This window comes from Punica granatum, chromosome 4, assembly GCF_007655135.1.
Source record: "Punica granatum isolate Tunisia-2019 chromosome 4, ASM765513v2, whole genome shotgun sequence".
In the NCBI taxonomy this organism is placed as follows: domain Eukaryota; kingdom Viridiplantae; phylum Streptophyta; class Magnoliopsida; order Myrtales; family Lythraceae; genus Punica; species Punica granatum.
Window position 1 is genome coordinate 36729664 of NC_045130.1, and position 13756 is coordinate 36743419.

General features: G+C 41.2%; 2 protein-coding genes and 1 long non-coding RNA gene across 3 annotated transcripts; all 3 read right to left on the minus strand.

Annotated features, from left to right (window-relative positions):
• Window positions 1–1114: 1114 nt before the first annotated feature.
• LOC116202867 lies at window positions 1115–3358 on the minus strand. The gene is made up of 3 exons (XR_004156160.1): window positions 2458–3358; window positions 1600–1798; window positions 1115–1480 (listed from the first exon to the last, which is right to left on the minus strand). It is a non-coding gene; the product is annotated as an uncharacterized LOC116202867 (long non-coding RNA).
• A 1682-nt stretch (window positions 3359–5040) lies between these two features.
• LOC116204742 lies at window positions 5041–7507 on the minus strand. Its single transcript, XM_031537002.1, has 3 exons — window positions 7389–7507; window positions 5941–7046; window positions 5041–5768 (listed from the first exon to the last, which is right to left on the minus strand). Exons 2-3 carry the CDS (start codon window positions 6712–6714, stop codon window positions 5124–5126), a joined length of 1419 nt encoding a protein of 472 aa, XP_031392862.1. The 5' UTR covers window positions 6715–7046; window positions 7389–7507; the 3' UTR covers window positions 5041–5123.
• LOC116204741 lies at window positions 7133–10605 on the minus strand. Its single transcript, XM_031537001.1, has 4 exons — window positions 9608–10605; window positions 8212–8745; window positions 7700–7913; window positions 7133–7507 (listed from the first exon to the last, which is right to left on the minus strand). Exons 1-3 carry the CDS (start codon window positions 10400–10402, stop codon window positions 7803–7805), a joined length of 1440 nt encoding a protein of 479 aa, XP_031392861.1. The 5' UTR covers window positions 10403–10605; the 3' UTR covers window positions 7133–7507; window positions 7700–7802.
• Window positions 10606–13756: the final 3151 nt, after the last annotated feature.

Consider the following 13756-nt stretch of genomic DNA (forward strand, 5'->3'; position numbering starts at 1 on the left):
GGGGGTTACCTGGTGCGCCGCTAATAGATCGAATGCATCCCCTCAAACATCAAACTGATAGGATTCAAAGTAACAAGCACAGAGAAAAGGAAATGATCAATAAAATTAGAAACTCATTCACAGACTCGTTGACTGATTAAAGAAGCGGATCAAGGCATTCCAGAAATCACGAGTTTTCTATTGGATCTGCAATGAGTTAGATATGTATAAATGCAAAGATCGATATTGATGGAATCCTGGCTCATGTGTCATTTCGATTCCTAGCTCTGTGATGCAAGAGTAGACTCTAGAATCACCTCTGTAAAGATGAGGATACCGCTCCAAGCATACCACCGAACATCGGAGTGGTTCAACAAGTGGTATCAGAGCTAAAAAGGTAACGATCTTGGGGGACAAGCACTCTGTTCGGGCCCATGTCACACTCGACACGAGCCCAAAGCTTGAGTGCCGCAAGTAGTGCGCCTCGAGTGGACACCCGCGGCCAGGATAGGACCTCAAGGTAAGTCGAGGGTGGCCCAAGGCGGGACCTCAGTGTGAGGGCGGGTGTTGGAAGTAATGGGTGAGGTACAAATAATCGTCCCACACTAGCCCCAGGAGGAAAGTGGAGGGGTTTTATATGTGGTGAGGCCCTATAACTCGTTCATTTAAATTTTTTTGTTGTAGATGGGTCCGAGTTCGTATAAACCCCTTCTAACATAACATATGCTGCATTTTGATTTCCCCATCCCCAACAAATCACGTGCCTTGATTAGGGGAATAGTGTTATGGGCAAGCTTTACATAGAACAGATCCAATACCAACTTCAAGCCATTTTTGTTCAGATCAGATGTGGTCAATGGAATGATTAAGAAGATGAAAGAAGCAGCGCGTTTTGGTTATGTTTAAAGGAAACTGTGCTGCGTGAAACGCACTTGTTCGCATAATCCCAATGCACATTCACATGCCTAAGTAGTCTCTAAAGTTAGTACTCAAAGTAAAGCCAAAACCTGATGATCAAACCTGGGATCGGAACTTTCCCGTAGAAGCATAGTAACGGCCTTTAAAATTGGAACTCCTTGAATCATAGAAAATAAGAGGAAACTTGCAAGGCATTACTCCAGGCCATGATCAAACCGGGCGTAAAATCCCCGTAAATTTTATTGGATTATTTAACAAAATGCAGTTGTCAGCTGAAGATACACAGAGCTACTCATCTGAGTGCTTGTGCAAATCACTGCCTAAGAAAAAATTATATAAATACTTGCGAACTTGCACTCTTAAACTCTCGCCCTATTCACGAGCCTTTGAATGATGGAATAAATTTACAGTGCGGGAAATTTCCCGGCTCGGTACACAGATACATCAAAACTAGCATTACCTCTCATACCGAACTCACAGGCTCGGGGAGGAATGACATAGAGCGAGAGAGCTCTCCCTTAATTATGAATCTTCGATAACCTTCGTGTGACTATATATTACAGCAATTAACTTCTTCATTGACCTGTGAGAAATGGGAAAACTACTTTTAAGATCATAAAATTTAGCACAGGCAAATCCTTACCCGTATAACATCGCTATCATAGTACACTGAAAAAGACAGGTCTTTTCATAGTGCCTTACTGGTTAGATTTCAGTTTCAGAGCTTAAAGTGAGTGAGGAAAGCCGCTTCAACTTCTAATCGCCAGCTTTCCACAATGCCGAATAACTATTAGGGACGCATTGCAATCAATTCAGTGGGTCCACATTGTCTGATGCGAATAACCATCGATCCATTGATGATCGGCAAAATATCACAGCACTGACGACGGGGAACCTTCATCTGTAATAAAATGCAACATTTTGATAAAAAAAATATATATATATTTTGATTAAAATATGGTACAAAACGTTCAAATTTATAATAATCAAGTGTACTCCATCATTACTGTCTAATGGCATCACAAATTGCTGATGCGGTATCTAACGCGTCACACGACTCACATCCACATCTGACATTACTCAAAATTTAAAATAAAATATTAATTTTCAAATTTTTATTATAATAAATAATAATATAAGATTAAAATAAAATTCAAAAAAACATTTCACCTCTCTTTTCTCTCCCTCGTCTCTCTTCTCTCTCTCTCTCTCTCTCCTTCTCTCTGCACGTCTCTCTCTCCTCTCTTGCTCTCTCTCTCTCTCTCTCTCTCTCCCCCTCTCTTCTCTCTCTCCGTCCTCCCTGCGCAACCCCCCGCTGTTCCCTGTATGTCCATTTGTCTGCTGGATTCCAAAAGGTCTGATCTTTGCCTTGATTAGCTCTGGAGCTGGGGGTTCTTGCTATTCGAGCTGGAGAGGGGTTGCAGTTGAGCGAGAACCTTCCATTTACATATCATACATGAAGCATAAGCCAAGCTACTAAGCTTGATGTCCAACTCCCTAGGGCACAGAAGAAATGGCAAAATTCATCACAAGCGAAGAAGAAGGATTGGCTAGATATACCTCAGTCAACTCGTCAGCAGGAGAAGCACAGGGCGGGAGCTGGTCCCTGGGGACCAATCTAATGAAGACCGGGTTCTCCTGCCCTGCCTAATCTTCTCCAATAACCTTCCTTCCCTACCAGCGGCAGAACCCACCTGATTACTCCCGGCCAGCATCCAACAGACCACTGTCCAGTCGGCATTTCCATGTTCATCACCGCCCAAACAATTTCCTTTCTTATCCGTATCCTCAGCCACTGCTACGACGCTCTCGAACACCCCGCACCAGAGCCTGCTGAGCGGAGGACAACCCCCATTGGGCTCCACCGCTCGCACTCGAGCTCGGAATCGAACGTCAATTCAAGTCGACGTTGGTCTCTTCCTTGGCTTCAATGGGTGCTGAGTGCGAGCACACGAGGATTACACGCTCCTCGCAGGAGGAACCAGAGGCAGGGTCGTCGAGGACACGGATTTTGGCACCGGGGATGTTGCGCGGGGACCTTGGCGGTCTTAGATGCCGGGCAGAGGATTCTAAACGAGGTTTCAGTGGGCTTAGTGGTGCTGGAGCAAAGGAAGTCGAAGGGGTAGGTCCTGCCGGTGGTGGTGGTTTTTAGGGGAGACAGAGATGGAGAGAGAGAGAGAAGAGAGAGAGACGAGAGAGAAGCGAGAGAGAGGCTGAGAGAGGGGAGACGCAAACAGAACTATTTTATTTTATTTTTTCTTTTATTTCTTTTTATTATTTAATTTTAATTAAAATTAAAAACGAATTTTTTTATTTTAAATTCAGTATCGCGTCCGATGCAATTTGACAAGTCATCAATCACTTATGCGAAAGCTAGAGAAACAGTCTACGGAGCCTACTTAGAGTGCGTTTGGATTGAGAGTTGAATTGAATTGAGTTTTGGTTTTAATTGGTTTGTAATGATTGTATTGTTGAATTATGAGAAAAAATATGAAAAAGTAATAAATAATTGAGAAAATTTATAATATTAAAAATTGAATTGAATGGTTAAAAATACTTAAAAAATAAAAAAAAGTAATGAATATGATGTTGAATTGAAGATAAGTGGAATTGAGTTCAGTTGAGTTGAACATTATTTATAAAATAAACGCACCCTTAATTGCAACCGATTCGAATATTTTGTATCAAATCTTAGTAAAAAAATTCTTTTTGTATGGAAGTGTTATATTTAGTAAACTTCTTGTTTGGCTGGTGTAATTAGCCTGTAATAAAAATAATAGTATTAAGTAATAGCTCGCATTACCAAACACATGGAACCTAGACGAGAAGGAAGGGAAACGTCGGATACTGAAGAATTTTCCTGTTATGTTCAATATTCTAGAAAACTAGACAGGTTCTTCAGTTATATTTCAATCACTCGACCACGTAGGATCTTGTTTGAATAATTTGTGAGGAATAAGAAAACTTTGGCTCTCTCTTGCCTTCCCCACTAATTGGTTTATTTTTTTTACCTAACTATATTGCTCGATATTAATAAGTCATCGAAAGACGAAATATCCAAGTGTCAATACCAAATTAATTTGTGTATCTAAACTCAATGCACGCATAAGAATATATATATTAAGATATGTTTGATTATTCTCTTGTTAAATTCTAATTGCCTTGAGAAGGGAGATCAAAGCAGTAAGCACTAATACTCGATTTCAAATAAGAAATTATGGATTTAATTCACATATTGGAATTTTCGTAATTTTTTTCCCTCTTTCTTTATCTCGTATGGTTTAACATTTTCATTTTCCATTGCGTTGCCTCATGCGGCTGAAAATAAAATGGAAAAGTTGGGGGAAATACATATTCTTCAAACATTATAATGTTCTTTGTTTTATCCAGTGAAGTTTTGACCAAGCAATTCCGGCTAATTGTCGGTTGTGACAAATTCAACAGTTGACCAATTAGAGCTTCCATGTTAATTTGTCTTATTCTAACCTCATCCATAATGTAATATATCTGTGTTTACATATTTATATGCTTCTAGAAACCAAATATCAATGCAAGTTAGTTACTTGTCCACCTTATAATATACATTGCGGACACATTAGATGAAGCTTTGAATTTGGGTAAGATGATTGACTATTGTACATCACAAAGGTGCACGTGGAATATTGAGAGAGTTTTATCCCTTAGTGAACTGATCCGGTTCGACCAGATTAATCAGATCTACTGTGCTTCCGAATATTAGGGTTTACACCAAAAAAGGCGTGTGTAGAATGTCACGGATATATGTGTTAATCAAGTGTCATGTTAAATCGAGTTAAAATCACTTTAAATTTGTACATGTTGCTATATCATGTCTTTTACCTTCAATAATACTATAGTTGCGAATAGTTAGTGAATAGTACTTTTTTTTAAGGAATGTTCAGCTCTTACCGCAGATCATGGTATCAAAATTGTTGAAAAGGGTTGCATAGTTAATTTGTCCATCTAAAGAAAGCAGTAATAGGAATACTCCTTAAACTTTGTAAGAAATATGTCAAGTGGTACTTTCTATGCCAAAATGAACATAAGATCCAATCAAAGCTAATTGACAAACCTGCTAGAGATCTCAGGTCATCGAGTCGGCGACTAATATATGCACGACGGATATATGAATAAAAGAAATCAACCTTATCTTGTATACAATATGGACTGATATAGTATTTGTTCATCGGAAATCTCTCGACACACTGCTACAGGTGCATGTACATTAATTCTTCTTCTTTGCACTGCCTGATTGCAATGTCGAACACCTTATTGTTAGAGGAAGGTAATAAGTCACAGCAATGCCTCCTTGGGGCCTGCAACTGTTGGACACTAAGGTCTAGCTTGTCAGAGTAAACTCGGATCTCCTCGACGTACTTAGGTGAAGTCGCGTCATATGGGCAGTTATCGGGAGATTTCTTATAAGTGCTCTTAATCCCATCATGGTCCGCATAGACTTGATCAAAGAAGAAAATTGTGGATCTTCCACAGGGGTCAGGATGAAGCTTTCGCGTGTCCAATGTGTATGATTCCCCAAATACGTTCCCTCCCTTCCAGGGCTTGAAGGTCTCTTGGACTTGGGTCGCATCGGGCAAAAACAGGTGCCTTGGAAAGACCTGAACTGCGTATCCCCAGGAAACCGAGATCGTCCAGGAAAACCATCGGTCATAGCAGATGGTTTGCTGCAAAATCCTCTCGGGATCAGCTTCCACAGCTTTGAAGAAGTGTTCCAAGGCTTCTGCGGTTGTCTTGTTGGGAAAGATCGGATCGATGGCCGGTAGGTTGTGGATGGATACCAAGGGGGTTACCGGGTGCGCTGCTAATAAACCGAATGCATCACCTCGAACATCAAACTGACAGGATTCAAAGTAACAAGCACAGAGAAAAGGAAAAGATGAATAAAATTAGAAACTCATTCGCGGACTCGTCGACTGATTAAAGAAGTGGAACGAGGCATTCCAGAAATCACGAGTTTTCTATTGGATCTGCAACGAGTTACATGGGTATAAACGCAAAGATCGATACCTGATGGAATCCCGGCTCATGTGTCATTCCGATTCCTAGCTCTGCGATGCAAGAGTAAACTCTAGAATCACCTCCGTAAAGATGAGGATAACGCTCCAAGCATGAGTCTAGCACTTTGGCCAGAACCCCTGCAAGGGAAGAGCTGACGGCGAAACCAGCCCCACCAAAGGCCATCCCAAATCCGAAGGCTCGGTTCTGTTCGAAATTCTCTGAGCTAGCTCCTATATAGTACCATAGCCTGTGGTCATACTTGGAGAGTGTCTTCACCAGGTTGTTTGGGAAGAAGATCGTGTCTTCATCCCCGAAGACATACCACTGAGCATTGGAGCGGTTCAACGCCATGATTTCCGACACCGCCCGGGCAGCTCGTATAGCCCACTGGGACCCGCCGCGGTGACTGTACCGGAACCGAGAAGTGTCCCCAGAAATGCACAATGGAGGAAGAGAATCTGTATCGTTGTATAAATCCCAATCAAGCGGAAAGCTTTCGAGGAACACGCAGCCCCCCATTTGCTGAGGCCGCCACCAGAGCTTGACGAATTCCTTGCTGTCTGGCCACGAATTTCGGCTCGAAACGATCCCGAAAACAACATGATCGAGAGAAGTCTGGCCAGACGGCTCTTGCTCGGAAAAATATACAAGCACGTTCTTGGAAGTGAAGACTACAAACATCGATACAAGCAGATAGACGATGATCATAGATGACAGGATCAGAAAGATGTTTACCAATCGGGATGATGCGTGATGCTTCGCAGACGATAGCGGAGGCTGCATTTTGATTAACCCAAAGCATCACGAGCCTGATTAGGCGGACTGTTATGGGCAAGCTTTACATGGGACAGATCCAATTCCAACTTCAAGCCATTTTTGTTCAGATCCGATTTGATCAATGGGATGATTTTAGATGAAAGAAGCAAACACAGTTTGGTTATGTTTAAAAAAGAAAAAAAAAATGTGGGGGAGGGGGGGGGATCTGTTGCGTGAAACGGACTTGTTCGCATAATCCCAATGCACATTCACATGTCTGAGTACTCTCTACTGGATCCAAAAGTTGGAACTCCAAATTAAAACCAAAACCTGAAGATCATACCTCGGACCGCAACTTCCTGTAGAATCATAGTAACGGCCTTCAGACTCAGAACTCCTCGAATCATAGAAAAGTAATGGAAACTTGGAAAGCATTACTCCAGGCTATAATCAAACCGGGCATAAATTCCCATAAATTTTATTGGACTATTCACCAAAATGCAAGTTGTCAGCTGAAGATTTACAAAGCTAGTCATCTTACAGTGTGAGTGTACAAATCGCTGCCTAAGCAAAAATTATATGAATACTTGGGAACTTGCATCTTCAACTCTCCCTATTCATGAGTCTCTCAATGATAGAATAAATTTACAGTGCGCGAAATTTTCCGGCCTGGTACACGTATACATCAAAACTAGCATTACCTCTCATACTGAACTCACAGGTTCAGGGAGGAGAGGGGGAGAGCGAGAGAGCTCTCCCTTAACTATGAATCTCCGATCACCTTTGTGTGACGGTTACAGCAATTAGCTTCTTCATTGACCTGTGAGAAATGGGTAACTACTTTTAGATCATTTGTTCGATAACTTCATTTACTAACCAGCACAGGTAAATCTTTACCCGTATAAGATCGCTATCATAGTGAACTGAAAAAGAAAGGTCTTTTCCAGTGCCTTTACCTACAGAAGTGATAATAAGAAATCGACAAACAGATGTTTGGTAGCCATATACTTACAGGTTACATTTCAGTTTCAGAGCTTAAAGTGAGTGATGAAAGCCGTTTCAACTTCTAATCAGCAGCTTTCCATATATGTATATTCCACAATGCCGAATAACTATTAGGGATGCATTGCAATCAATTCAGTGGGTCCACATTCTCTGATGTGAATAACCATCGATCCATTGATGATCGGCAAAATATCACAGCACTGACGGCGGGGAGCCTTCATCTACAATTAAAAATAGTATTAAGTGATCACTAGCATTCCCAAACACATGTAACCAAGACGAGAAAGAAGGGAGCCATTGCATATTCAAGAATATCCTATATTATATTTCTTTTGCATAGGGAAACGATCTGCTAGCCTCCTGTTATCTTCAATATTCTAGAAAACAAGACAAGGTTTCCGTGTGTCATCAGGAAAAATAAAATTTTTCTTCCCTCTTTAAACTGGAACCTGCAAATACATTTTGTTGAACATCGGAAAGCCAGGGCTCATGCAATAATCTTCTGTTAGACAGCCATACCTGTTCAGTATCAAGTTCAAGCTTTCGTGAAAATACAGTGATCTTCTTCAGATTCTTGACCGATTTCCCTCGAGCACAATTATCAGGATTCTGTCTTGAATAGGTGGTCCGTACCCCAAGATTATCTGATAAAATACTCTCCAGGAAGAAGGTAACTGGTCTTTTGCACACATCTCGAGGATAATCCCTCAAAGTATACATATAACGACTCAAATCGGTGTTCATGCCCCTCCTCCATGGCGTGAAGGTCCTTTGCAGGGAGAGGAGATCAGGAAGAAGCTCGTTGCCCTCAAATACTTGGACTGCATAACCCCACGAGACCGAAACAGTCAATGAGTTTGACCGATCGTAACAGACACATTGCTGCAGAATCCTCAGAGGATCGACTTTCACAGCTTTAAAGAGATGCTCCATGGACTCTGAACGATTCATGTTGGGGAATATTGGATCAACTTTGTCCAAGTGATGAAGGGACACCATAGGGGACAGGGGGTGTGCTGTTAGCAGTCCGAACAAATTTCCACGCATGTCTACCTATAAAGAAATTCAAATCTGAATGCAATTCATGGGAGAATGCAGACAGCAACAAGAACTAGAATAAAAATTTTAAATTGTTTTTTTTCCCAAAATAACCTACATAAAATTGACTTGAGAAATGCTTATCAAAAGAAAAGAAAACGAGAAGACTCGACTACGAAAGCTCTGCTCTAAGGTCCTCCCGACTAAAATATGACCGAGAAAGCATGACCAATAACTCATATTGAAAATAAATGCAAACAAGAATATTCCGAAAGAAATGTGGTAGAAGAATGAATTGCCTAGATGAGGGATGTTGGACAAAGATTAGATTCCATATTCTTAATTTGAGAAAAACAGGGCAATTGATTCCACTGTCTCTGATTTTAACTGTTCAACAAGACAAAGCAACTTCACCAAACAATTCCCATGTCTATATGGCAGTGATCTCCGATCCCAAAAGGATGCTTTGACAACAGAATTTTGGACATCTCTATGAAGTGGCAGCTCATAGGTTCCCATGCCAATGACACAACTCAAACTTCAAACTCCTACTACAAAAGGATCCCTCAATTCTCTTACTTTCGTCGAAGATCTGCCTTCATGTTTAATCCCCAAGAAAAGAAGGAAAGTTTCTACTGCAAGCTAATGATTTGAGCAATTCTTGGACTTGGTCCCTTCCCCAACAAGAAACGGAAGCAAAAACATTCTTCTTTCACGAAAGATCAAGAAATGCAGTTCACATATTAATTACTAAAAGGACAAGAATTGATTGAACCAATTTACGACTTGAGCTGAATATAGCAAGTAACTATCAATCACACCAATCTATTGACCCAAGCTAGAGCCCAATGAAGGGAATTACAGTCCCACACTGTACCTGATGAAACCCGGGTTCATGCGTCATCCCGACTCCCAGCTCCGCCACGCATGAGAAGATCCTGGAATCGCTCCCGTAGAGATGGGAATACCGAAACAGGCACGAGTCCAACACCTTGGCGAGGGCGGCTGCTAGCGAGCTGCTAATGGCGAAGCCACCGCCTCCGAAGGCCATCTCGAAAGAGTTTTTGGAGTTCTGGAAGTAGCTCTCGGAATTGCTGCCGATGTAATACCACCGAGTGTGATCGTACTTGGAGAGGACCTTCACCAGATTGTCGACGAAGAACACGGTATCGTCGTCCCCGAACACAAACCACCTCACGTCGGCCTCGGCGAAGTCCACGATCTCCTTGGCCACGCGAGCCAGGCGGATCGCGGACCTGAACCCGCTCTTGAAGGAGTAGGGGAAGGCGGAGGTGTCCTGGGAGATGACCGTGGGAGGGAGGAGCCCGTCGGAGTCATCGTCGGAGGAGGAGGGGAGCCCGTCCAGGAAGGCGAAGGCGCGGGTGGAGTTAGGGGAGTGCCAGAGGCGGAGGTAGGGGAGGCGAGCGGCGAAGGAGCCGGAGGAGGATCCGATGGCGAAGAGGAGGTGGCGGCGAGAGGTGGGGGAGGAGGAGGAGGAGGAAGAGGAGAGGGAGGCGCGTGGGTGGTGGACGATGGGCGCTTGATGGGAGGAGGAGGGCTGGGGGTTGCTGGAGAGGAGGAGGTAGGCGATGAAGAGGAGGGAGAGGCAGAGGAGGAAGTTGTGGAGGCGGGACGGCGTTAGGGTTTTGAACAGGAAGTTAGAGGTCCGCATCTCCTCCCCCGCCTTCCTCTTCCTCTTCTTCTTCTCCTCCGTCTTTGATGTTTGATCAGCTTCAGCTGCGAAGGATGAAGACGATGGCGAAGAGAACAATGGAAGAGGAAGTGTTCTGCTTCTGTGCTGCTGCCGTCTGTTTGGAAACGTCTGTATGCTGTCAGGACAGCACGACAGAGGAGGGAACGATGTCGGGCTTCCGGCGAAGCTTTCGAGGTTTCGCTTGTTTGATTCGTACGCACACTCCCCAAAAAAAAAAGAACAAAAAAAAACAAGAAGAGGCCCAAAGGGGCTTAATTAGACGTGTTGGAAAGCCCAAATCTTTATTTTCCTGGTTAACGGGAGGCCCGCAAACTTAGGTAAGAAATAGGAGAAATGAAAGGAGCACGGAGTTCCATTAGCTAGGATTATGCCCAAGATCCATAAGTTTCGAGTCGAGTATCAATGTCACTGCACTACACTCACTTTAAAATAAGCCCAAATTTTTGTTTTGGCGGTGTTTTTTTGTTTTTTCTTTTCTCTTAATCAAAAGGAACCGTATACGAAATAATGAAAATATTTGGGTATATTTTTCATTTTCTCTTAATTAAAAGGGACCGTGTACGAAGTAATGAAAATATTTTGGTATGAAATCGAAAAAAACCACTACAACACTTTCATTACCCATGACATTTCTTTTTTTAGCTACTTCGTGTGAAACATATCCCTTGGTTATGTTCGACTGTCATATATCCCTAGTTTGATTTATGCTCTTTATTGTGATAACCGAATCTAAAAAGACGCCATCGGGAAATATATCTATATGTCAATGATTGGTCGTTCCAAGATATCAAAATTCACGACTTAAAAATGTTTAATAAATTAATTATAAGGTGAGGCGCATTTGAAAAATTGAATTTGATGTGAGCAAATTTTATTAGCAAACAAATGAAATTATTGAAAATATCTCGTAATCATGACCAAGTTAGGGTGATTACATTCTCATAGTACGGCTAAATTGAACTAGGAACCAAGCCTGCAATTGTATTTTGTAATTCGAAAGTTTAGACATACTTACATGTTACACGCCCCAAAAAAAAATTACCGTTTCTCAACTCGTTATATTTTTGTAATTCGACCAGTGGTTACGACAACAAACCACCGAAATTTTTCGGATCGGTTTCGATAGCGGGCACCTGCAACCACCAGATGCAGCAAAATGCACAAGATTAGGAGGTAGTTGTTGATAGAAATTAAAACGAAACTAAAATGGCTGTGATTTCCAAAAGTTCATTGTTCTGAACGTTTCTCATTGAATACATACTCAAAGTCCGAAGCAAGTCGCAACATCAACCTTATTCTAACCGTAAATAAATAGCAATGAGGGCTTTTTATCTCGAGATGATGAATCTCGAGCAGATTGATTGCTCTGCATTAACGAGATTCAAGGTGATACGAGAGAATTTCACACGAATTGAATTATCTCACCGGTACCCCTCTATGTCGTCAGCCAGCAATAGAACTGACCGTTGCTCCGGGAGACAACTGAATATGTATCGAATTTATTACCTGGTTATGAATTACCAAAATGCTACTGTGTACTGGTAATTGACGAGAACCTTGGTACCTTACTTTGGCAGGAACATGGGTACTTAACTCTTTTCTTCTTTGAAGCTCGTGTTGTTCGTCGTTCCCTGAGGGTCATCTGCTTCACTTGCCTTCACAAATCTCTGATAAGGGCATATTATACTCATATTTTATTGTGCAATTCATGTTAAATTATTATTAATTTTATAGAAATTATAAGAAGTCGGTGCTTAATTATGTGTAATTTGATATTGTAGGTCTTTGAGGACTTAGATGGAATTACGAGCAATATTGAGGAGTTTTGCGCAATTTGGAGCCAGCATATATCTTTCGGAAATCTTTTTTTTGTTGTGGATATAAATACTCCTCATAACAAGATTAGGAAACCCTAGGGGGGAGCCATCTTTCACCATTCTTTTAACCTAGAGAGTTTTTGGAGAGGGTCTTGTCTGGAGCCGTCACCTGGATCAATTGATTTGAAGCGAAGAATTGTGGAAGAGATAATTCCTTAAAGGAATTGTTGGGTTTTTGTTTTAGGATTCAATATCTTGAGTTTACTGCTGAATATGAATTCTATTGCAATGACTCCTTGGAATTATAATTGTGTTTTCAATTCCATGATATTCTAAGCTTCTTTTGTGGGAATATGATGAAACCCTAGGTAGCTAATATGATGATTGTCGCCATGTTATAGGATTAATAGATGTGTTGATGATTCATGATTGCAATTCCTATAATTTCAATTTTAATTCTTAATTGGTTATAATTGTTAGAAACACTATTGATACGGGAGTTGATATAGTGTTTGTTAGGAATTCTTGATTAGACTAATTAGTTAAATGCGATAGCTGCGTTAATTAGTTTAATTAGAGATTATCCAGGGATTAATGCAATGTTTCTAGTTAGTTATTCGCTAAGACATTAGGGATAATTAATTTAGGGCATTAGACAATCATAGCACTGGAAGGTGTATGATTATAATTTAGAGTCCACTATTAATTAGAGATGCGGGAGCTGATTGATTAATTAGAGGTTTAAGACTTTAATTTTAAAGGCTTGATAAACTCACTTGAATAATCACATAGCTATCAGTCTATATAACATGATGGCAATCTGATTAGTGAAACTAGGGTGGATTCTGTTTTTCCCACTTTCAATTGATATATTTTCGTACAATTCTCTTTCTGCTCTTTGTGACGATTTAGGTTGATTAGTAGTTAATTAGTTAATTCTCTTAATTTGATTGCTTAGATAATAATAGAATCTAATATAGGTTTAGTACTTAATTAATCCTTGTGGGATCGACACTCTATTCATCACTATATTACTTGATCTGACCCAGTACACTTGTTGGTAGAATTTGAGCTTATTTTTATATATATTTGCAAAGGGATCAATCTCCCCCTAATACGCCTCCTCGTTTCAGCTCTGGCTTTGCGCGAAGCATATCTTATGTGCTTTCCAAACCTGCTCAGTCACAAATCGGCAATCTTCCGTCAGGGTTCGTGCTACTTAGTATCAACAAAAACATAGGGATGGTAAGGATTATTGAATGGTTCCTATTTATTCTCTATCAACTGATAGATTGTAGGTGGCCAGGATTTAACTTTTGTCATCACAAGCACGATAGAATCCGAGGTCCGCAAGTACATGGATCCATTGGAGTTATTTATAAGCGAGGCTGAGATACCGTACCTCCGCATGTTCTTCTCCTCCTTGGATCAGAGACTGCTACAAACTCCAACCCTTTCTCTAAGCCACTCAAATCTGTTCACCGAGAATGGCTTG